This window comes from Cynara cardunculus (assembly GCF_001531365.2).
Source record: "Cynara cardunculus var. scolymus isolate 2C chromosome LG 5, CcrdV1, whole genome shotgun sequence".
Taxonomy (NCBI): domain Eukaryota; kingdom Viridiplantae; phylum Streptophyta; class Magnoliopsida; order Asterales; family Asteraceae; genus Cynara; species Cynara cardunculus.
The window spans coordinates 1,224,563-1,249,287 of record NC_037532.1 but is presented as its reverse complement, the minus strand read 5'-3'; the positions used below and the strand labels follow the sequence as shown (position 1 = coordinate 1,249,287).

At 33.8% G+C, this 24,725-nt stretch overlaps 3 protein-coding genes across 5 annotated transcripts; 1 reads left to right on the top strand and 2 right to left on the bottom strand.

Annotated features, from left to right (window-relative positions):
• Positions 1–4,410: 4,410 nt before the first annotated feature.
• On the bottom strand, positions 4,411–6,149 carry LOC112513437 (protein MARD1-like). 2 transcript variants are annotated; one of them, XM_025119705.1, is made up of 3 exons: positions 6,063–6,143; positions 5,090–5,842; positions 4,411–4,789 (listed from the first exon to the last, which is right to left on the bottom strand). In XM_025119705.1, exons 2-3 carry the CDS (start codon positions 5,803–5,805, stop codon positions 4,717–4,719), a joined length of 789 nt encoding a protein of 262 aa, XP_024975473.1. In that variant the 5' UTR covers positions 5,806–5,842; positions 6,063–6,143; the 3' UTR covers positions 4,411–4,716. The 2 variants fall into 2 exon arrangements, with proteins under 2 accessions (XP_024975473.1, XP_024975472.1); XM_025119704.1 differs by having other exon boundaries at positions 5,090–6,149.
• Positions 6,150–14,933: 8,784 nt separating this feature from the next.
• On the bottom strand, positions 14,934–17,014 carry LOC112512497 (non-specific lipid transfer protein GPI-anchored 2-like). The gene is made up of 3 exons (XM_025118492.1): positions 16,627–17,014; positions 15,939–16,052; positions 14,934–15,203 (listed from the first exon to the last, which is right to left on the bottom strand). The coding sequence occupies exons 1-3, from the start codon at positions 16,943–16,945 to the stop codon at positions 15,085–15,087; spliced, it is 552 nt and encodes a 183-aa protein (XP_024974260.1). The 5' UTR covers positions 16,946–17,014; the 3' UTR covers positions 14,934–15,084.
• Positions 17,015–19,955: 2,941 nt separating this feature from the next.
• Positions 19,956–23,922, top strand: LOC112512496 (hevamine-A-like). Of its 2 annotated transcripts, XM_025118491.1 has the most exons (3): positions 19,956–20,025; positions 22,313–22,733; positions 23,520–23,922. In XM_025118491.1, the coding sequence occupies exons 1-3, from the start codon at positions 19,956–19,958 to the stop codon at positions 23,920–23,922; spliced, it is 894 nt and encodes a 297-aa protein (XP_024974259.1). The 2 variants fall into 2 exon arrangements, with proteins under 2 accessions (XP_024974259.1, XP_024974258.1); XM_025118490.1 differs by lacking the exon at positions 19,956–20,025 and having other exon boundaries at positions 22,255–22,733.
• The last annotated feature ends 803 nt before the right edge of the window (positions 23,923–24,725 follow it).

The window sequence follows — 24,725 nt, the reverse complement described above, 5'->3', positions numbered from 1 at the left end:
TGCACCTTGCGATAGTCGTTTTAAAAATATAACACGTTTTTTAACAGCAAAATTTCTTTCTTCCTGTTCGAAGTTTATTTTCCATGGGTTTTCTGCTTTTGTTAATATTAACTGGGGTTAACGTATTTCTGTATAAACTACAGTTATATATCGAAATTTAAAATCTTCATAGTTCAGTTTAAACTGTCAACCCACATATCAAAGCATGAGATGTTTCTGTATTCATGATCATCAAGGTTGTTCATCAATTTCAGAGACATCTCGTTGTGAAAAAAACAAGAGGTTGATGTTGTACTTCTATTGAAACTTCTACTCATACAAGTGATTTGAGTACTGATAGGCCTTCAAATCATGTTACTGGTGTTCATACGTCAAACGATCATCTGTCTTTTACTATGACGTAAATGTATGCACAGTAAAGAATAAAAAAGGCTCAAAGACAACAGTGTACATCGTCAAGTCATCTTCAATTTCATGAATAGTTCTCTTGTCAAGTCTTTCACGGATTCATAAAGACGTTAAAAGTATAAATTGCCAAAAAAATAAACGATATATACCAAAGACACTGTCCAATATAAAATCTTTCACACGGATGGATTATTAAAATTAATATATAGGAAACATATTACGTAATTACTTGAATGTTTAGAACGAGACAGTGACGAAGATTTTCTAAGTTTACACTTTTGAAGTATATAATATTTATATACGGCAGATAGAATAAATAAACTCACACACTCTCCTCATCTTTGGTGAAGCTTGAACATTTACCCTCCTAGGAGGCCAATGACTCACATATCGCTAGGCCAAAGGCCTACAAGTTTTATCAAACTATAAGCACTTATTATCAAAATCTGACATATTTGATGACCTTATAAAATTTATTAAGAGACTGTTGATTTTAAATTCAGATATTTTAGGGAAAACAGAAAAAGGTTTTGTGTGCAAGTGTTTGTAGGAAAAATGAAATGAAAATAAGTTTTGTTTTATGTAAGAAAAAATCATACTTTCATTTGTTGAAAAGACAAAATCTGATTTTTTTTTTCAACAGAGTTTTTGAAAATATGATGTATTTGCATCCCAGTAGTCCGTGAAGATGGATTCGGCCGTTCGCAAGGACCAATCCAGATTAGGCATCTCCAAAAATCAGTTCAGACGTCTACGTCAGACTTCCCAAATTGGCTCTGCACTATCAAATAGACAAAAAAAAACGGACCTTTTCATAATGTAAGCATCTGGACGTCCATATACATGGACTTGTCACGTCTACAGGTTTTCCTGGCATTATTTTGTGAGTATAAAGAACAGAGGCTGAACACAAATGAACTGGATCAACAATAGTGGAGGAGCCCAAAAGAATTTTATACTTAAAACCTTAATGAACTGAAGATGCTTCACTTTATCGGAAAAAAAAACTTAGGGGTCATGGCTCCTATGGCCATCCGCCCCTGATAAAGAAACATGATTTCTTCGTTAGTCCCATTAAACATTCAACTAAAATTGGGACTTTTTCAATAAGGTCTGATAGTTATTTAATAAACTGGTAATTGCTCGACTTAAAAAACTAAATGCTTTAAAAATAGAATTTAAACTGAACGAAACAAAAATCCCAAATTATAAACCCTTAACTATCAATCATTATCGAACGTTGTATGCATTTGCCAAAAGGGTCATAATTAATGCATTTGAAAGTTGTAAGGTTGTTACAATTCATTACTCTTCAATTGTTAATGTAGTGAGATGAACTGAAAATTTATTTTTTACAGAAAAAATATTTACTACAAAAATATACAAATACTGACATTTTTCTTGTTTGTTTTATCAGTTAAATCTGGTAACTAGATTGAGAATAATCATGTAATTGTTCACATAATGATTTCGCTAAGAAACATAGACGTTTGTGGCTGTTGCATAGCATCAGGATCAGTACCACAGCAGAAGCCGTGGTGGACATTATGGTTCATCTGGTTCTCCTCGAGGGGTTTCAAAAAAAGTTACCAACAAATAAACATTAAACAGTTGAAATATCATACAAGTCAAGCGAAATGATACAAAATTTAGGTATATGCCAAGAGGCCGTTTACCAAACACTTACTTGGTAAGTGCTTACCKGTAAAATTTAACACTATCATTTATTTACCGAATAAGATTTTAGTCCACAAAAACGGTATCGTATGCAACAATTTACCCGGTAAGCGCTTACCATGGTAAGAGTCGTCGTCCTCACTTACCGGATAAGACTCTTGATTCTTGTCTCGCTCTTACCAGGTAAGATTCTTGGTCCTTATCATATTCATCCGGTAACTTAAACATTTAAAAATACATTATCCAAAACAGAAATCAAGTTAAAATACATTTTTGTTCATAGAATTTATCCGATTTAAAAAGGAAAAAACCCAGATAAATAAGTGTAGAATGGACTTGGCATCAATAACCGGTGACTCAATTGTTATTTTGTGAAGTCACAAAATTATTGGTTAGAATAAATGGACCCCACTTTTGTCACTTTTTCTTCCAACTGCTCATAAACAAATAATATAATAATTACAACTTGTTTATCCTCTTTTTTATAATGGTTTTTTTTTTTAATTTATAACTAATTATTATATAATTGAAAATTATAAAAGAATAATATTTAAGGAAAATTAAAGATTTGAGAGCTTTTTTCAAGCTAAAGAAAAAATAAATTAAAATCTATAATTTAATAAAATCTCTAAAAAAAATACCGTTTACTAAACGTTTAATAGGATAATTGTTTACCGGAAAAATTCAACATCATTACTTACTTATCGRGTAAGATTTTAATCCACCAAAATGGTATCAAATGCAACAATTTACCCGGTAAACGCTAACCGTGGTAAGAGTCATTGCTCTCACTTACCGGGTAAGACTCTCGGTACTTGCCTTTGCTCTTACCGTGTAAGATTCTTGGTACTTACCATATTCATCTGGTAAATTAATACTACTTAATAAACGCTTATCCGGGTAAATGTTGATAAACGGTCCATAAATGTCTTATTATTCTTTTTGAAGTTTTCTTTTTAAAACTGTATTCGAATCATAAATTTATAAAATATTTTAATAACAAAATTAACAACGAAATTATTAAAATTGAATAACTGTCAGAGTTGAATGTAATTCCTTTTTGATTTTTTTTGATACTCTGTTTAATAAAAAAAATATAGCATAAATGTTGAAGATATTGTTGATGTTTCGATGAAAGTAGTTATTGATTATAAACTTGATCTTTATGTTTTGATCATTAATACGATCGGATTTTCAAACTCAGTAAAACATAATTTCCATTTCAAGTTTAACATTTTTAGATTCGATACAATAAAAAAAAAACGTTCACACCCTTTTCGTGTGTCGAAGACTAGGAAGACGAATAACCCCGGGTCGGGTTCTTCTCCTACCCGTATCGAATAGAACACGCCGATACGATCCCCCCACWGGGGGCCCACTATGCCAAATACGACCAAYTTTATTAGAAAGTCAAGTACAACTTTATACATTACAGTAACACTAACATAGAAAGATTGCTTCTATTACCGTAATTACTATATAAAAAATGTTTGAGATACCACATCGCATAAGTATGCATCTAACATTGTTAAAAAAATTACATACAAAATAATAATTGGTGCATAACAAGTTAATGACAACCTAATCTATAATAATATACATGTTTATCCAAACCACCAAATAATTAAATGATTTTTTAAACATTATTTTCTTAGATTTAAATACACACAAATTATTAAATAAATTCATTATCATCAATTATAGATAACTTTACATATTTATTTATCAACAATAATTGCAAAATATCCAAAAATCCTATGATTTTTGGTTTAGTTTTGATAATTATTAGTTTAGTTATTTTTTAAACTAATTAAAAAATATATTTGATTAATTATAAATTAACTTTTTAGAAGAAAAAAAAAATATTTTAATTTTTTTTCTTGAAAAGTTTAAAATTTTATTTTAAATAATGCATTAATAAACTCCCATGATATTTGTTTTTATCTTTTTCTATATATCTTAACTATTTTTTCAATATACGATTATATAGTTTTTTGGTTTATCAATTAATAGCTAATAGGAGTCTATGAATCGTTAAGAGGTGAATCTTGTTCAGAAAAAAAAAATCAACCTCTTAATGGTTTTAAAACCATCTGAATAATTTTGTATCTTGGATCTCCCTTAAGCATTCAGCGCCCTAATTTTATTGTAAACAATTACCAAACAATTATATTTCATTTTACACTATATCATGAGAACCTTTTAATCATTTTGTATAAAACCATTCGACAACTGTCAAGCAACATTATCAATCAAGTATCATTGAAAATAAAATGATTAAATTTCCTTTTTATTGAAGTATGTAGCAAATTATAATAAAATAAATCCAAAAATAACATCAATCACCACAACTTTCCTTTTTCTTTTTCTACAGAATCATTACAAGGATATAGTGGAATGGTAAACAAAAATTATTTAATAAAAAAAGTAAAAATAAAACAAAAACCCAACACCCCTACCCCAGTAATCATCCATGATCCACCCTACCTCAATTACTATCATTACAATCCAATCAAAAGCACAAACATAGCAAAATTCCCATCTTGGTCATCAATGCTCAAGACAGACCCTGGTGAGCTTGAAACACTGAATACAAGAAAGGGTAAAATAGTCATTTCAACATAGTGGTTACTATGAGTCCATCAATCCATCCAAAACCATTTCTTGGCATCTGCATTCTTCACTGCAAAAGGCCTTCTCACCCCTGTAAATGCAATTAAACACTACCCTCATCACCATCTCTTTTTATATTCATCTTCAATCTCAATTCCAAAACCATATTATTCACATGTGAATGATTGAATAATTACACCCCTGATTGCTAAAACCATATAATTCACTTGTGAATTGTTGAATAATTACACCCCTAATTGCCACTATTCATCAATCATTTGTTGTTCTATATATATATATATGTATGTACGTATGTGTGTGTGTGTATATATATAATATATATTAAGACTAATTTAATGAAAAAAATAAGCAAATAGATTTTGGTACTCACCTGTACATGAAGATATCACTTCCTTCTCCAAGATTCTTGTTGCAGGCATGACATAAGCTTAAGAAACTCTCACATGGCGATTTCGGACCAGGCTTCTTGAATTCGGGCGACCCGATTACACCACAACAGCTTTCTACAACACAGTTATCATAAATATGGGTGGTTCTCGGGTTTGGCCCATGAGAAATCACTCGGGTATACTCTTCCGAAAGCTCCATCTCACTCAAAGACAAAGGACCCGTGAAAGCTCGAGGCGACCCGAATCCAGTCGGAGTACCCGAAAACTGCGAGTTCCGGGTCTTGATTCCATAATCGCCGGGAGATTCGGGGGATCCAGTTGAAGATAAGGTAGACGATGGGATTTGAATCTTTAGATTTGATGCAAACAGAACCTTACGGCTAATTGTATTGGGTTTATTAATGGTTTCATCGGGTTGTTCTTCAATTAGGGCTAGAGCGATCCCTTCATGATCGAATTTCTCAGATGGGTTTTTGATTTCATGGAAGCTCTTCGTGGGTTTGATTCGGGTTTTGTTGATACCCAATGGGTTATAGTTGAAATTTTTGTGGATATCGAGAATCGAAGTGGGTGAAGGTTCTGAATCGGTTAGGGTTTTGGGGGAGAAGAGGCCATTGAAGAACCTTGGAGAAGGAAGGAAGGATGAAACGGGTCGGGTCGTGGGTGAAGAAAGAGAAGGAGCTTGTTGATCCGCCATGATCGGTTGTTGTTTGATAACAGTTCTGGATCTGTTTCTGAGCATCAAAAAAGAAGAAAAACGATGAAGAATTAATGAAGAGAAAGGAAGGTTTCAGCAGCTTCCATGGCGGTCAAGAGAAACAAGAAGTGATCCGGATTAAAACCCAGGTGTTTGTAACGAAATTAAAGTTGGATTTTCTGTGATTTAATCTGCCCATTTAATCAAGATATTGATTGTTGAAATTAGGGTTTGATGATGGATCTAAAGATGAACACCTGTACTCTGCTTTGAAGATGTCGCCACCATGAACATCATCTTAGAGAGAGATGAAAGAGAAAGCGATAGATAGAGAGAGAGAGGTGTTTTGTTGCGTGAAATGGGGTTTGGAGTTCGAAGGCTTTTTAAAAAGAGAAAGGAAAGAGAGAGAGAGAGAGAAATTAACTTTTTTTTTATGGATTTTTTAATAAAATAAAATTAAAAATTAAACACAAACCCATATAGTCTATTCGGTAGTTGTTGAATGATTTTGTACAAAATGATTAAGTGATTAAAATACTTTCATGATATAATGCAAAATGAAATATAATTGTTTGATAATTGTTTACAATAAAATTAGGGCGCTAAACTGTTAAGAGAAGCTTATGATATAAAATCATTCAGATGGTTTTAAAACTATTAAGAGATAAATTTTTTTTGTCAAACAAGATTTACCTCTTAATGGAACTATTAAGAAGTAACCAAACAACCCCTTCAATTGGTGTTATAAATTTCATAAATCAATTTATATATGGAAAATTAATAAAAATAGTCGTTTTCAGAGATCAAATTTGTCTCTTAATTATTATTTTTCGGGATTTTTAAAAATATCATTATGTTCGCAAGTGGTCTTCACTTTTAACATCTGCAAGTGACAGAGTTGTCACTTGATTGTTTTTTAAGGTCATCAAGTCACAGAGGTGTCACTTGCGAATCTGAGTAAAAGTAATTTATTTTGTTTTTTAGCTACATCTGTAAATCAGGGAGGTGTCACTTGCAAAAGTAGTGATATTTTTGAAAAGGGGCATGGGATCAGCAGCTTCAATCAGATCTTTTATCCTGGTCGAAGCAACCAAAAACTCTGCCCTCCCTCTCTATTTATCTAAGGGACGGAAAAGCGAGAAAAGCAACCAAGAGACGAATTTGGTCCCTGAAAATGACTATGTCTATTAATTACCCCTTTATATGTATATAAAACATACAGTATTTTTAGTCCAAAAGGAAAACATACGTTATTTATGCAACGTTGATTTGTACATTAAAACACATGAGAATACATTTCTTATAACACATTTATACATACAGACCAAAACATGAAACAAATCAATAATACAAACCAAAACCTAAAATTGAATTGTTTGGTTTTGCTTTTTACAATTTTATTATCAAGCATGGCAACGGAGTAGGGATGGAGCGGGTTTTGTAATCCTTGGCGTGGTTTGTAGTAACATCCTCCGGTCCCGGCCCTAGTCCCCGACGGGTACAGGGTTTAACATCCCTTCCCCAGTCAATATCAATCCCCGGTCAAACCCCATTAAGAATACCCGTTAGTTTGATTCTACCGGTGTTCCCCGACCCAACCCCGTTCCTGGTTTGAGTCTACCGGGGATCCCCAACCCTGGGACCCGTTTTAGCGGGGAATCCCCGTCCCCGTTCGGGTCGGGTGAATCAGGTTTCCCAACCGGTTGTGGCAAATCACCATCCCTATTTATTATGTTTATATTTAATTATTAGTCGATATTAATATATCATTAAGTATAGAAAAGGTATAAAAAAGCCGAACCCAAACCGAGTCAAAAAGCCCATCAAGCCGAGACTATTTATTTTCTTAAATTCAATGTTCAAAATTCCAAAAACGTTCAATCGAACCTATTTTCACACCTAAGCATGACCCACGTTCTTTTTGTTACTAAAACATATTTGAAAGACTCTCGTTTAGACATCTTGATATTTAATCATTAAAAAGTATTTTATAAAGCAAATAATATATTTTATAAAGCAAATATATAAGTATTATATATTTTTACAAGTGAAAACTCCAAAAAAAAAAAAAAAAAAAAAAAAAAAAAAAAAAACCAACAAATTCTGTTATTTTAAACGGTTTAGTCATTAAACTATTTTTTAATAAAAAAATTATTAAACTTTCTTATTTTAAATAATTAAATTAATGAACTATTTTTTTAAACGAAAAAAATCATGAAACTTTAACATTTTGAATGATTAAGACCCCGAATTTAAAAAAAAATATCAAACTTTTACTAATAGGTTAATGTACCTTTTTTAGGTTAAAAGAATGTATGAACCCATTTTTAAAAATATGACGGTTTATTTATTAAAAAAATATTCATGAACTTAATCAATCAAAATGAGAAAGTCTAATGATTTTTTCATTAAAAAAAATAGTTCAAGTAATTAATCATTTAAAGTGAAAAAATTTAATGGTTTTCTCATTCAGAAAAAATAGTTCAAAAATTTAATCATTCAAAATGAGATAATTTGTTGGGTTTTTTGAATTTTTTAGTTAAGATTTAAAATTTATACTACCAAAATTGTGCAAAATTTATAACGTACAAAATAGTTTTATGTGTTGTGTTTATTGTTTAACCATGTAAACTTGAATTTAATGCTTTTTAGATTTTGATTTAACAAACTTTTTAACGTCTTCAATCTAATCGATACAACTCAATCTCAACCAATTTGACAAGGGTTGGATTATAAATTTAAAAAAAACTTCGAATTTGCTGATATTTTTTAGGTCAGATTAGTCGAGTTGTTTTGTCTAAGGCCCTCAGCCGTGTCATTAGACCATGTGCATCAGAGGTTTTCGATCTTAATTTTGTACATAATGACCAATCAATGTGCACAAATTGTCGGTCCTAGTTTGTTTAATGCCCAAATCAACTAATCTTCTTAAGTCGCCACATTAGTCCAAGAATTCGATTTTGTACAACCATTTTTAGTTTCGTTCTTCGTTTTTGAAAAAAAAAATCATACCGATTAGTCTTTTGTGCCTGACTAGGTCTTGGTCTAAGTGGAGGTGGCAACGAGCCAGGACCCCAAACCCCATCCTCTCCTCCATATATATCCAGGAACATACAACATATCCATCAGAAATCTCATCCCCAAGGAGGAATCACTGATTTTTCCCCTTTTACGGTACAACGTCCCATCAGACACCTTATCAAGGATGTTACGGGAAATGCTAAAAGATCAGTGTTTTGAATACATATGGATCAAAGTGTTACAAATGTACACATCTTGTGCGTCACCAGACTTGATTACATGTCCATGAATGTGCATCCAAATCGACACTTTTAACTACCAAAACATTGAGTAAAAGCTTAGAAGTGTACCTATCTGGGTCCACGTAATCATCCCACACGTTCACGAGTTGAGTGAATGACCTCTCAAGGGTAGAGTTATATGCGTAGGCTTGTATCAATGTATTATAAGAATACAAATTTGGTTTACGTGTGTATATTAAAATGGAACGAGGGTAAAAGATGTAAGAGGAAATGAGAAGATCGACATATAACCAGTGTTGAATAAGACTGGTTTTGAGCATGTGAACACGCAATTAGCAGAGTCGGAGATGGAAGTAACCATCTCTATGAATGAAAGTTGATGACATTTTTTGTCAGTAGTAAATGAGTGAAATTTCAAAAGCAATATAAAAACTACCAGGAGGTCTCAGGTTCAAATCCAATGAGGAATAAAAATCCCTTTGTGGCCACAGAGGTTCAAATGCGGTGACTCCGGGCTATCTGCAAAGTAGGTGGTCTCCCTGAGATTAGTCAGCTCGCATAACGGGTTGAATATCCAGGTTAATAAAAAAAAAAGTGATGGTTAAAAGTTCACATCAAAAAATATCACTTAAGTTTGGAATGTACTTCGTTTTTTGTAACCGGAAATATTTGGATCTACTTGTTGGCACCTTGACTAACTCCATTAAGCATGAAAGAAACCGCAAACCTTCTAAATGTTACAAACTCGCAAGCCAATATATATGAAAAGGCCAAATTGCATGAAAAGTAACGTATTTTAACTTGATTTCTATTTTGGATAACATACTTTTAAAACTTCTATTTTGATATCTAAGATGTAAAATTTTAAACATTTAAATACCCGGATAACCAGTTGAAATTAATTTTAGATTAATGAATTATTTTATTCATATAAAAATGTTTAGTCTATTTCCATTAATTACATATAGACCAAGACCATGACATATTGCCAAATGCCACTAAAATAATCGTATGGAATCTTTTTCATTTATTTCTTAAAAAAAGTTCTGGTTGTAACAAACAGTACTACATATATGATTTCTATACACGATTATTATACACAGTTTTTAAAGAAACTGTGTATAGAAGATCGTTATGTGTTATTTTTGACTTTTTTTTACATGGTTAGAATGGAACCATTGCTAAAATTAAGGTTTTATAAAAAAAAAACTAAATGTTTGTTTTAACAAAAAATGGCTTTATTTATAGGTAAAAAATAATTTTGTAATAAAATAAATAAAATTTAATAATTAATAAAAATGATGAGAGTTTATTTATTATGACTTGAATATTTATGCAAAATGACTATGGTTCATTAAATACGATCAATGCTTTATATTAGAGAATAATCAAAACTTTTATGAAATCAMATATTCATCAAATTAAATGAACAATTGAGATTGAATTGTATTGGTTGTACAAATGTAAAAGGTTGCATTATAACTCACCCTTCTCTTTCTCTCTCTCTATATATATAACTTTAGGAATTGATCATTAAAATGTCGTCATTACTATTAAAGAACATTGAAATTGAAAGCTATCAAGACATGATGTAACATAACTTTGACTAACAACAATGACCTAAATGAGGAAAAGCAGTCTAATTGTTCATCTTTTTAACATAAAATATAAGAGTAATTCCTGTTATATATACATATGTATGTATGTACATATATAGAATTGACATGATGTGAGACGAACTTTTTTTCTGAGACCCATGAAACCATTTTTTACATTTGAAATTATATATATATATATATATATATATATATATGTGTGTGTGTGTATAGAGAAGCAATCAAATGCAAACGCCTTTATTTTTACAAATTGTGCAAACCACCCTTTTTCGTCAATTTCATTGTTTAATTTTATGAAAATTTTTCATGAAATTGTTTAATCTTATGAAAGTGTTTCATATAATATTTTTTTATGAAGTTGTTTCATATATGGTTATAAAATTGTTTCATATAATATTTTTGAAATTTTAATGAAACTGTTTTATGTATTTCTCTAAAATTAATATATGAAAGTGATAATATCCATGATTAACACCCTCCACAATACAATGATTAATCAACCTCTCATAATTACAAAAAAAATGAACAAAATAGAAAATTATGATTGGTTGAATGAGGTTTGTACGGTTTGTATAAATAACGTAGTTTGCAAAGTAAACCTTCTCTGTTTGTATGTATGTATGATGGGTTGGGTTCACGTGAGACCAGTCTGTTTTTGTGAGACCCGTGAGATCACCTTTTTACACTTGAAACTTCACAGCAAAACGCTGGTGAAGATAAAAAAAAAGTCGAACCTTCACAGTAAAAACACTGTGAATGTTACTTTCACAGCATTTTGTTATGAAGTTTCAAGTGTAAAAAAAAATAGTCTCACGGATCTCACCAAAACAGGTCAGTCTCACATGATCCCAAGTCTATATCCCTTGTTCTGTTCTATGATCTTCAGCTTGGAGTTGGTCAACATGATCCACTCTCGGCTCTCAGAAACTTTTCTCACCAACTTCACTTTCAGTAACCACAACTCACAACCTTAGTATTTGTTTCACGCCTTTACTCACCACCTCTCCCATTCGCTTCCACACTTAACAACCCCTAACCATTACCAGCCCCACCCTTCTTTCTAGTTTCAGTAACGGATCCATAAACTTTTATAGTTGGGGGCACATTTAGAGATGTAAAAAGAAAAAAAATTCAAAACCAAATGATTCATCTGCATGAAAACGATTTTAGGTTTCCTTTACGGCTTAAACGGTTCAGTTAACTGAATAAACATAACTTATTCATATCGATTTTCAGTTGACTTTTTACTAATTCATCGAAGTGTATAATTTTTATATTTTATATTTCGAACGAAAATATCAATGTGTGTTGCAAATGGACCAATTAACAATCATGATATCAAGTTGGGGGCCCTTGTCTTGTTCTTGTTGGGCGCACAATAGAAAAATTTACTAAACAAATCTTTTTATAACATTTTTTTAAAAAAAAATTTGGTGGGTTTGTTGGGGGCCTAAGACCCCTACCACCATACACTAAATCCGCCCCTGTCTAGGTACTCAGTCATCAACTATATCTTTTGTTTTATCTGCTTTAATTTTTTTTACTGATTTTCTGCTAATTCTTCTACACAATACATTTTATCTTTTTGTAAGATACACGTGGATTTGGTTTTTCTTCGTCATTCCTCATGTCTTCCGAGCATTAGCAGTACATCGGAAATACTCGTCCTCACTTCTCGACGTTCTAAAAAACAAACCAAACGTTCCTAAACGTTATCCAAAGCTCATTCAACACATTTTTGGGCCCAATAAAGCCCGATAGATCTAAATCAATCATTGTTTCTGAAAAACGAAACTAACCCTAACCAATGAAGTCCGATGGATCTAAGTCATTTTCATTTTCATTCCTCATAATGAACCAAACAACCCGTTAAACACATGATTTCTAAGATATTATTTATTTAAAATATAAACTTAAATTAGACACCCATCAATGCAAATTCTTGATCAAACACACAAATTTAAAGCTACAAAAAGAAAAACGAAGTTGAAATATAATGATAGATTTATTATGGTTCCTTCGGAATCAGATGTTCTTGGCAGAGTTTGTGATCCATTTCCTGCAAAATCCAAAATTTTAATCAGATGTCAACTTTTATTTATATCAATATTAAGTTAAATTATATATTAAAATGTAAAAAAATAAGTTTTGATGTTAATATGTACAAGTAAGGGGCTGTTTACCAAACATTTACCTGGGTAAGTGCTTACCAAGTCATGTTACCGTACCGGATGAATATGATAAGGACTAAAAATCTTACCCGGTAAGTGCGAGACAAGGACCATGAATCTTACTCGGTAAGTGAGGGCGACGATTCTTACCACGCTAAGCATTTACCGGGTAAATTGTTGCATAGGATGTCGTTTTGGTGGACTAAAATCTAACCCGGTACGTAAATAATAGTGTTAAATATTACCGGTAAGTGTTTGGTAAACGGCCCCTAAAAAATTAATAGGTAGGAGTATATTTAGCAATATATAAGATGCATTTAGCCTACCCGTTTTAATTAATTAAAACATTTAATTAATAATTAAATATTAAAAACGGTAATGCTTTATACACTTTTATTTGGGGTGGATTAACTGCACCCTTATATATTGTTAAATGCACTTCTACCTGCTAATTTTCTCCTCGCACACATCAACAACAAATCTCACTTTTTTGCATATCTAATGTATAACTTGAACTGATCTTCACATTAAAGGGGGATGAATATAGTGATCTTCTTCTGTTTATGTCATAATCAAGTTAAATTGTGCACTGAAAATGTAAAAATAAGTCTTGATGGTGATGTGTATGAAAAAAGAGTCGGTAGGTAAAGTGCATTTAACCTACTACACTAAAAAAATGAGAGTAAATTTAATCCCTTGATGGTTTCATCATGGCTCTAAAATATATGGTCTTTAACCACAATGGTGGTGTCTGATTGGTTTGAGCTTGACTACAAAGGTCAAAAGTACCAGGAGGTCTCATGTTCAAATCCAAGAAGAAATAAAAATCTCCTTGTGGCCATGGAGGTTCAAATGCGGTGACTCCGAGCTAGCTGCAAAGCAGGTAGTTGCCCTGGGATTAGTCAGCTCGCATAGCGGGTTGGATATCCAGGTTAATTAAAAAAATATCTGGTCTTTTTGGCCTCGATTTGTAGATGAGAGTATGAGACTAAGGAACCGTTTACCAAAACCTTAACGATTAAGTGTTTACTGGTAAGAGTCGCCGTCTCATTTACGTTATTGGTAATATTAATTGATGATACAATTATATTCAAATTAACGAGGATCGCGTTAAAATAGACATGAAACATGCATATTTAAGTGATATAATCCGATTAATCTCCCGAATTATCAAAACATACCATCACAACGGCTAATCGGAGGCGTTTGAATGTGACAAGCATCTGGTAGTCCCAGAGCTAGAGTTTCATTGATTTTGAAACTCGTGCCCGAGCCATGATTATTGATCAATGTACAAAGGCACCGCGATTGTGACCTAACCACATTCGCTAGTTGCGAGCAACAAGAATACGTTGGGGTCGATGAATTCCCACCCACATAGCCAAGACACGGGCTCAGGCTCATGATTGCACTTCTGCACTCTGATTGAGCAATGACTCCACCACGTAACGTAATCAGGACCAGGACCAGACCAACCACTTCGAACCTATTTGGAACCATTTCTCAAAACTTTAGTACGCTAACTTAACGGGAACACTTTATGGTTTTTTTCCCCGACCGATAGAACGGTAAAACGAGGGGTGAATTTATAAGAAAATTTGGTAGCCTAATTTTTCCCAAGGAGGGAGGTTGTTTTTAGGTGTATTTTATGGAATACGACAACCCCTTTTTTCATTAATATTGCTTTTTAAAAATCGCTTTCGTTTTTCCTCTAAGACTATATTTTTTTAACGTTACCGAAAGTTACAATATTTGTTACTTCATGAAAAGCCGACACATATAATCTTTCGCTTAAATTTTTTATGCATACATACATATCAGTTCTGTATCTGTGAAATGCAACATAATGTAAATTTCGAGTTAGAGATAAGCCAAGAGTATGGTCGAGAGATATAAGTGATTGTGGGTCCCCAACAGGGTTTTATGAAGCTTTAAAAGTTGTACATATGCATTAATAAGCAGTACGTGATGCTTAATATACTGATATTATGGGTTGGTTTACAGGGTTCATGTATGTGTTTTAGTTTGTTCTTGTGATTGCCATAAGGTTTATTTTGCTAGAGACTGACGTCTTTGAATTGATAACGAGAACATATACTACAAATCACACAATCTCATCACATCAAAATAACAAATCACTCGCTCTTGTGGTACATAATCACACCCTCGAACATCAAGAAGAAATCAAGCTTCTTTAGAATTTGGAAAAACAAAGAATGACAGTAAAATTCAAAAACTAGCAGTAGTGGAAGCCCACGAGACCACAAACAAAATGAACGCCAATAAATGAACAGGCGCTCTTGATTTGCTTCCGTTAAATGTGGAGCCATCTGTCTTTGACCCTGATCCTGCAATCATTAATTTGTTTCCTTATTAATATAAACGCTAATTAAGTTCCAACTTTTTTAGATTTGAGAGTTTACCTTTTCTTTAAACTGTCCTTTAAGACATCTTATTTACATCTCAACCAATCTCATGAAATCTGACGATAACTAACAGTATAGTCCTAGTGCCTTGTTTTGACCCCATGAATTAAAAAAAAAAGGATTGTAAATTTGACTTGAGATCACGTGAGACCAACTTGTTTTCGTGGGACCCGTGAGACCACTTTTTTATACTTGAAACTTCACAGTAAAACGATGTGAAAGTAAACTTTACAGTGTTTTTGCTGTGAATGTTTGACTTTTTTTACCTTCACAACATTTTGTTGTAAAGTTTTAAGTGTAAAAAAGTGATCTCACATGTCTCAGGAAAACATGTTAGTTTCACGGAACCTAACCCTTATAAATTTATTTTATTTTATATATAAATGTCTTGTTTTGACCCCATAGATTATAAATTCTATTTTCATATTACACATTATAATTTTATTTTTTGTATGTAAATGTCTTGTTTTCTCATTTCTATACTATTTTATTATATTTGTTATAATTAATATTTATGTCGATTAAATTCCGCTACTCGTCACCAAAATTCCTAAATCTGCCACTACCACGAACCTACTTAAGGAGACTCAAACCGACAATATATGGAAAGGAGCCCCGAAGCTAGTCTTTATTTGTCAACCATATTTTAGAAAATACCTGATGGAGTATCCGATTCCGACGGACTTTCGGGCAAGATATCTGGTTCTGATGTAGACCCTTCAGGAGAAGCAACCGGGCTAGGCGTAGAAGTTGCAGATGGTGCGTTTGCAGCTGCATACATGAAACCCGATAAACCAATTTAACAAAGAAATACGTTGAGAAATTTGAAACCTGATAAGCCCACATTCCCAAAAGGTTAAGGGTTCATACCTCATGGAAGGTGAGTAGCGTGCATAAGTATTTGCCATATATATAGAGAGAGTGTGAGGTTCAAACGAAAACAGTAACTAAATAAGAAAATAAGTAAACGGCCGAATCACATGTGATTTTACACTATAATTGTTCGTCCGTTAGTGTAAAACCACATGTGAATTTGCACTTGATTCGGCTGTTTTTATATTCTCTTATTTTGTTACCGTTCTCGTTTGAACCCCTTCTATATATATAGAGAGAAGGGGGGGGGGGGGGGGGGTTCAAGGGAAAACCCAAAAAAAAAAAAAAAGTAACACTTTGGTTACTGTTCATCTAGACAGTACAAGTAATTGAAGTTGTTTTTTGGTTTTTATGCACGTGTGCATACCGTCTGGATGAACGGCTGCAAATATGTTCCTCAATTTTTCATTTTTATGGTTTTCTCCTAAACCTGACCTTATATATATGCATGTCAAAAAGAGAAGAATCTAACCGTTGCACTGGCTGACGGGTGGAGTTTGCACATTACAAGCACCAGGAAGCGTTAAAGCCAGTGTACGGTTAATACTGATTCCGAGAGAGATACCGGACCCGCTCAGCGCTTGACAAAGACACTGCGGCTGAGACCGAACCATGTTCGCGAGCTGCGAGCAACACGAAGACGCAGGGGTGGATGAGTTTCCAGTAATAAAGTTGAGGCAGGAAGACATGCCCATAAGGGCACTGGTGCACCGTGATTGAGCCATGGCTCCACCACATATTGAGACCACAAGGACCATGGCTAGAACCATCCCAATCATTTTGCAAGCCATCTTGTTGACTCTTTTCTTTCTTTATTCCAATAAACACAAAATTGTTTTTGGGACCTTTTTAGTACAGAAATGTTAGAAATATGGAAGCTCAATATGAGAATAATGGGCATGGAATTGGAGCTTATTAATACTTCCATGTATGAAAAAAGGACAATTTTTATTGGTCTGTATGGTTGACCAACTCTGGAACAATGATAATTTTTTTTAGATTAAGTTACAATTTTCATCCTTCTGGTTTGTTCATAATTTCGAGTTTCGTCTATGTGGTTTAGAAATTTCCATTTTTATCATAATGGTTTGTAATTTATTGTTTTTTCGCCCTGAACTAATTTCTACATAAGGGACCAAAACAGTAAAAAGCTGTAAACCATAAAGACCGAATAACAATAAATTGTAAAAGTAATAACAAAAATAACAATGAATTACAAAACGAACTCAATTTATAAACCACATGGACAAGAATCCTAGTTTTTAGCAAATCACTGCGACAAAAAAATTAATTTACTCATTTTTTTATTTAGAGTAAATTACATTTTTTGTCCCTATGGTTTGTTAAAAATTAGGGATTTCATTCCTATAATTTCRAATTTGCAATTTTTGTTTCTATGATTTGTAATTCAATTCTATTTTTGTTCTTGAGTCTAATTTTTACTTTTTAAGCATGGGGGACTAAAATATGTGAATTGTAAACCATAGAGATGAAAACAACAATTAAGTTTAAATCACAATGACAAAAACAACAATAAATTATAAATCATGGAGATGGAAATTGTAATTTCAAAATCATATGAACGAAAATAGAAATTTTCAACAAACTAAAGGGACGAAAAATGTAATTTACTCTTTTATTATTAAAAACCATTTAAAATTAATATGAAATTAATGCTCTGCTCTAAGTTTATACATTACAGCAGGTTAATATGATAACGACAGAGAAAATAGGAATGAAAAAAATGGGATAAAACTATAACAATATGAATGTTAAATTAAAGAAAATAAATATCCCTTTTTTATATAATTTATTTGACTTTAATTTTGGTTATATATCTTCTATTTTCGATTAAATAAAGGGGGGGGGGGTCTTTCTTGTTTTAAAAAAGATAGTTGTAATCACATCCGTTGGATCTTATGATCTGAATGTTGAGATTTATTCTCACATTTTCAACCTCTTTGTCATTCTCACTAGTGATTATGAAACCCCTTTGTATCCTTACGGAGAGAATAAAAGTTTCTACTACATATATATACAGTTTTGATGGTCACTTTCCAGGTGATACTCAAAACAAGTTCTTAGCACTAATGGTACTAACTAATGAAAGTTGTACCTAATTTGATTACAACTCCTAGCATATTTTGGTTAAAACAGATGAACCAATAATCACCTAGTAGGTCAAGGTGGTTGAACTCCAAGAACACAAGAAATGATCAACCTAAAGAATTTCCCTCCAATATTTTGGTAACCTAACTAATAGAAGTTCCAAAAACCCATCCTACGGTTACGAATGAGTCATGCCCAACTTTTGTTAGAAATTTTAGTCTAAAGATTAGGGTGTTCCAAGATGGTATAAGAGCTGGAAAGTGTGTCAGCAGCGTCCCCAGGGATGGATTGTAAGATCCCACATCGGCTAGGGATGGAAACAAATGTGGCCTTCTATGGGACCGGATACCTTCTCTACCAGATGCGTTTAAAACGGCGAGTCCGGATGTGGACAAAGGGACTATATCTGGTACAGTTAGCCTGAGATGTTACTATCGTCTTTTTGGAAATCGACATTTCTACAGTTTTATTGGCTGTACTACTAACTGTTACAGTTATGACAGTTAAAAGCTAGATACGACTATATGCACTATGTCAATGATCATGGGCTTTACTCCGTGTGTAAATTATATAATGGGAAGTAATGCAAATGGGCGATCACCAACTGCAAGCAGTTGTGATGCATTAGAATCGTTAATAACTACAAGTATGGATAGCACTTGCCTTCTAGTTACAGGAAATGTACCTTTTTCGCTACTGAATCCAATCAACCAAGCGTTAGCCATTTTGCTCCCCCAAGCCTGTAATTCTAAGGGCGTACCTTTACGATGCAAAGGTGAAAACTTTAATGAATCTTTAACGCTTTCTTTCCATTTCGAATTGAGGGTTGGACTAACCTTGTTTTTTCGTAATGCAACTTCTGTTTTTTTTTGGAAGGGTGTCCCACATGCCTGAACTAATCCCGACAAATTCTGACTGCAAAAAATCAGTTTTGATAAACTCGGTGGCCACAATTGTTGTGTACGCCTGGAATCGAACCCTGGGCAGATAGATATTCCACCACATCCCTCAGGACCTCAACCACTATGTCACAACCCTTGTGGTTTTCTGGTGTGTGTTTACCGCATCCAGGTACTTTTCAACTGTAATAACAGTAAAAGATTCATAGTCAGTTATCCTCTTTAAACCCTCCCAAATAAGCATGCAGTGTTAGGTGATTTTAATGGCATCAATTATTTTGGTGCAATTGAGATTCACAGTAGATCGAAGGGATTTGAATTAAACTATAATAGAGTTAGCTGGTGTGGAAAGAAGGGGGAACTGATCAATATGTGCCTTCAGTGACACTGATTAGAGAATGATGACACTGAAACTGAACAAGTGAGGGACCATTTACCAAACACTTACTCGGTAAGTGATTATGGGTATGAGTCACTACGCTTACTTATCTTATCGAATAACATTCTTGGCCATCAAAATGAATTGTTGGTAAGCGTCTCCTAACCGGTAAGCACTAACCGGGTAAGTGTCTTTTCCCTCATTTACCGGGAAAGATACTCGATCCTTGCTATGACTCTTACCGGATAAGATTCTTGATCCTTGCCATGCTAACCCAGTAAGTGCTTGCCGGTAAGCGTTTGGTAAACTACCTCTCCATGCTCTCCATACTATTTAAGGATGTTCTATAGCACTACTTGTACATAAAAACATATTTCAAGCTTAAGTTCAGATTCAACTCAATGAAGGGTAAAAATGTCATTTCACTCAGCAAGATCACTACCATTCTTGGCCTCACTACTGCTACTACTAGTGGCAGGCTCTGGTAGGATTTCTATATATTGGGGTGAAAATGGGAATGAAGGAACTTCAGCTGAGACTTGTGCCACTGGAAACTATGAATATGTAAACATAGCCTTTCTTTGGACATTTGGTAATGGGAGGACACCAAGAATAAGGTCCCATCTGAACTACAAAACATTCTTCACCATCACACTCCAAAAACATTGCATTTTCATGAAAAACCTTCGGTTCCACCCCGACTATCCTTTTCTCAATGTCTTCCACATCTATACCTATGCAGATTCCTGAAAGAAGCCCTTTGGCTGGCCATTATGATCTGTATAGCAACGGTTGCATTGGATTAAGCTCCGAGTTAAGTCGATCTATCTATCGGAGGMGGGGATAGGTAGTTATTCCACTGCATCAGAAGAAGATGCTCAAGAAGTAGCTTCCTACCTTTGGATAACTTTCTAGGCGGAAAAACTTCAGGTATCCGTCCACTTGGCAATGCTTCATTGGACAGAATTGACTTTGATATTGAATCAGGAGGAAGTGAACAATGTTATGGTCTAAATCCTATGATGATCAAACTGGCTATAGTGCTTCCATCAAGAAGGATGTTTAAAGATCTGATACAGAAGTTGTTTAATGTTGGTTATTAATATTTCAGAATATTTTCCTACGCTTTTGTATAATTTTACTTGATGTTTTATATTGCATCATATCTATGAATGATAACCTCATCAAAATGAAGAAATCAATAAAGACCATGGTGGAAGTTATTGGTATCCCATAACTTGAGGCTTATAAGGAGCTCATTAATCCCATTTTCTATCTATGTGAGAGGAGTTGTTACATAACCAATCCCAATGCAAAGTAATCATATTCTAAATAATAGCATCATATCTATAAAACCCAACTTCAAAATTCCCTGTGAATTGTAAGTTCTATGGATATAAGGTTTAGATGAAACTGTCGAATGTATAACACTTTATCAAGCATAAAAGTGTCGTTTATTATCACTATACTCATACCATGAATTGGTATGATTGTGTCGTTTGGCAATTTGATTGTTGATCCTTCAAGGTGTGTTTGGTATGCAAACGGTGGAGAGTGAGGTAGGCGAGTGAAAGATTTATGAAAGGTTTTAGGCTTTTAATTTGACATGGGTAGTTTAGTAATTTACCAAATTTGTCCAGTCCCGCTCACATCCTCTCCTGTACCAGTCTACTGTCGCACCAAACATTGGACAATAAGTTTTTGGGGGTTCTAAATGCAAAAATTTTGTTCAATGGTTTCTAATTCTTAAAACTTCATATAAACACGAAGTAGCAGTCATATTGTCAAGAACCGATTTTTAAATAAATCCAAAATAAACTGCATTTAGCACATAGTATTATCTATTATCTAGTCCAAATTTACATGAGAGATATGTGAACTTCATATTGAACAATGTACAATTCTGAAGAGCAGCTTATTTGGAATTAACTCATAAGAACATAGACCAAAAATAATAGCACAAGGACAAATTTCACCACATAATTGGCTTTATAGGACATCTAGATTGTCTAAGCGTCCTAATAAAATACTTTATAAAACTTAGATTTATTGGATCAAACCATAAAGCGTCCTATCTAAAAGCGTCGCAATAGGTTTATAAGACGCTTATAGATGTTTTAACAAGTTTTTTAGGACGTTTCTAAAATAAAGTGTCCTATTAGCTATTTTATATGACACTTTTGAGAAATATTCTATAAACCCGTCTTTTCATATGACACTTTTTCAAATAATGTCGTATAAAATAGTTAATTCGATACTTTAATTTAAAAGTGTCCTAACTTTTTTGTTAAAACGCCTATAAGCGTTCTATAAACCTATTGTAACACTAGATAAGACGCTTTTTGGTTTGGTCCTATAAACTTAAGTCCTATAAAGTATACTTTTAGGACACTTCTACATTTTATACGTCCTATAAAATCAATTTCGTTCTAGTGTTTGTTTGGTTGTAAATTTTTTCTTAGTAAAGGATAACAAAGAAAGGACGAAACAGATGACAAACCTTGTATAAAATATGTTCTTCGATTTAAACCGATCCTTTGATAGCCGAAAGAGTATTCAACAGCGTGACCTCTAAGCCGTACCTCTCGAGAGCCTGAAAGCGAAAGCATCCGTGTAGAATCAACCTCTTACTATATAAAGGAAACTTCTCACCCACTTCAAAACACCAAATATATCTAAAGTCCATTAACACAACTACGCTACAACTAAAAAAATGACATCCCGATTAGCATTATTCTCCGCAATAGTGCTCTTACTAACGGTGGGTATCAATGCTGGCGGCATTGCTATTTACTGGGGTCAAAATGGCGGTGAGGGCACATTGGCGGAGACATGCTCAAGTGGGAACTATGATTATGTGAACCTAGCGTTTCTTTCAACATTTGGTAACGGCCAAACGCCCATGATCAATCTTGCTGGTCATTGTGATCCGTACAGCAGCGGGTGCACCAATTTAACATCGGATATCGAATCATGTCAAGCTAAAGGAATCAAGGTGATGCTCACAATTGGAGGAGCAGCTGGGAGCTATTACCTCACTTCTGCTGCAGATGCTGAACAAGTTGCCAATTACCTATGGAATAACTTCTTAGGTGGGAAATCAACCACTCGTCCTCTTGGCGACGCTGTGTTGGATGGAATTGACTTTGATATCGAAGGAGGAACTACACAACATTGGGATGATCTTGCCAGGTACCTTTTATTAAGTATATAATATTTATATCCGGCAATTAGTACCCACACTGTCGTGAGGTTTGAACCCTTGACCTCTTGGGAGGCTAGGCTCTACTGATAATCCAGCCAAAGACCCTTTGGTGATCTTGCCATATGTCATTCTTCTGAAGTATATAATATTTATATATAACAAATACTCGCACACACTCCTCACCTTTGGTGAAATTTGAACTCTTGACCTCCTGGGAAGGTTTGCTCCGTTGGCAATTCAGATACCGCTAGGCCAATGAACTTTGGTGATCATGTCGGGTTTAAGTATACTATATTTAGAGTAAATTACGTTTTCTTGTCGTTGTGATTTGTGAAAATTTATGGATTTCGACCTCGTGGTTCTGAAATTATGGTTTTTGTCCCTATGGTTTGCAATTCATTGTTATTTTCATCCCTGAGCCAAACAATTACCTTTAAATATGGGGACTAAATCACTAAAATAGAAATGAATTGTAAACCACAATGAAGAAAATGGCAATAAATGTTAAATCATAAGAATGAAAACAACAATAAATTGTAAACCATAGGGATGAAAATCGTAATTCAAAACCACAAGGATGAAAATAGCAATTTCCAACAAACCATGGGAAGTAAAAACGTAATTTACTCTAATATTTATATACGACATACTCACACACACTCCTCAGTCCTCACCTTTGGTGTGAGATTGAACTCTTGATATCCTCAAAAACTGTGTGCTCTACCCGTAATCCGGATACCGCTTGGCCAATGACCCTCTGGTGATCATGCTAGGTACCTTTCTGGATACAGCAATCAAGGTAAGAAGGTATACTTGACAGCAGCACCCCAGTGTCCCTTCCCAGATGCATATATTGGAGTTGCACTTCAAACGGGCCTTTTCGACTATGTTTGGGTTCAGTTTTATAACAACCCTCCTTGCCAATACTCTGGAGGTGTTACCAATCTTGAAGATTCATGGAAGCAATGGACTTCTGACATACCAGCAACCAAGATTTTMTTGGGGCTACCTGCAGCACCTGCAGCTGCAGGAAGTGGATACATCCCTGTTGGTGATCTAACATCTCAAGTTCTTCCAGCAATCAAAGGTTCTGCAAAGTATGGAGGTGTTATGTTGTGGTCTAAATACTATGATGATCAGACTGGATATAGTTCTTCCATCAAAAGCCATGTGTAGAGTGTGAAGTCCATTTGTGTTGTGTTGATGATTGTAAAAGTCTGCTTGTATCATGATCTTATGTGATTATAATATTTGATTATTGAGCTATCTAATTTCCAATGCTATGATAATTTCTCATGCAACTATAATATTTGCCTAGTGCATAGAAGAGGTACAGAGACATTTATACAAAGAAATACATACTGATTCAGATGTCAAAATCAGAATATGAGTTAAGGTGAGAACTGAGAAGTGTAGGAAGGGATTTGGACCCTTAATCACTTTTAATCTCAAACCAACCCATGAATTGCACTTAGAAGGGAATTGATCCGGTATATCTCATTAGTGTTGATCTAATGTTTCTCTTCAATTAGAATTGATCCAAGGATGGAGATCCTTTCTTACCCTTCTCACCACAACTTCCATTCTCATCGGAACCCTACCCTACCGATTCATACATTTTTGTATATGAGAGCTTGATTTGATCCCAAWTGAATATTAGAAACAATAGAAACACACTTGAATGAATTAAACCGAATATAATCACATCAAAACTAATCAAATAGCCCATTTAAACATTCCAATTCATCATTCAACGAATCCCAATGTGAATTTACCCTAACATTGATACGATTAAAGGAATTCAAAATAATATATAGAATTATTCACTCGGTTTCAGTTAAAGCTCAATCCAGACAGTAATGGCGGGACATAAGAACTACCATTCATGTTCAGTTATCAACATAGAAGATATTCTCGATTTCAATCACAAAACATGAAGTTTAAACCATTAAAAAAATTGAGAACTCGCCGTTGGTATG

What these genes read in the sequence shown, in the direction of transcription:
- LOC112513437 (XM_025119704.1), bottom strand. Translation starts at nt 5,850, where the DNA reads ATGCTCAGAAACAGATCCAGAACTGTTATCAAACAACAACCGATCATG. An exon ending in AGTGATATCTTCATGTACAG is followed by an intron (nt 4,790 to 5,089) that starts GTGAGTACCAAA and finishes TTGCATTTACAG; the next exon opens with GGGTGAGAAGGCCTTTTGCA.
- LOC112512497 (XM_025118492.1), bottom strand. Translation starts at nt 16,945, where the DNA reads ATGGCTTGCAAAATGATTGGGATGGTTCTAGCCATGGTCCTTGTGGTC. An exon ending in ACCCGTCAGCCAGTGCAACG is followed by an intron (nt 16,053 to 16,626) that starts GTTAGATTCTTC and finishes TCATGTATGCAG; the next exon opens with CTGCAAACGCACCATCTGCA. An exon ending in GGAATCGGATACTCCATCAG is followed by an intron (nt 15,204 to 15,938) that starts GTATTTTCTAAA and finishes TAATGATTGCAG; the next exon opens with GATCAGGGTCAAAGACAGAT.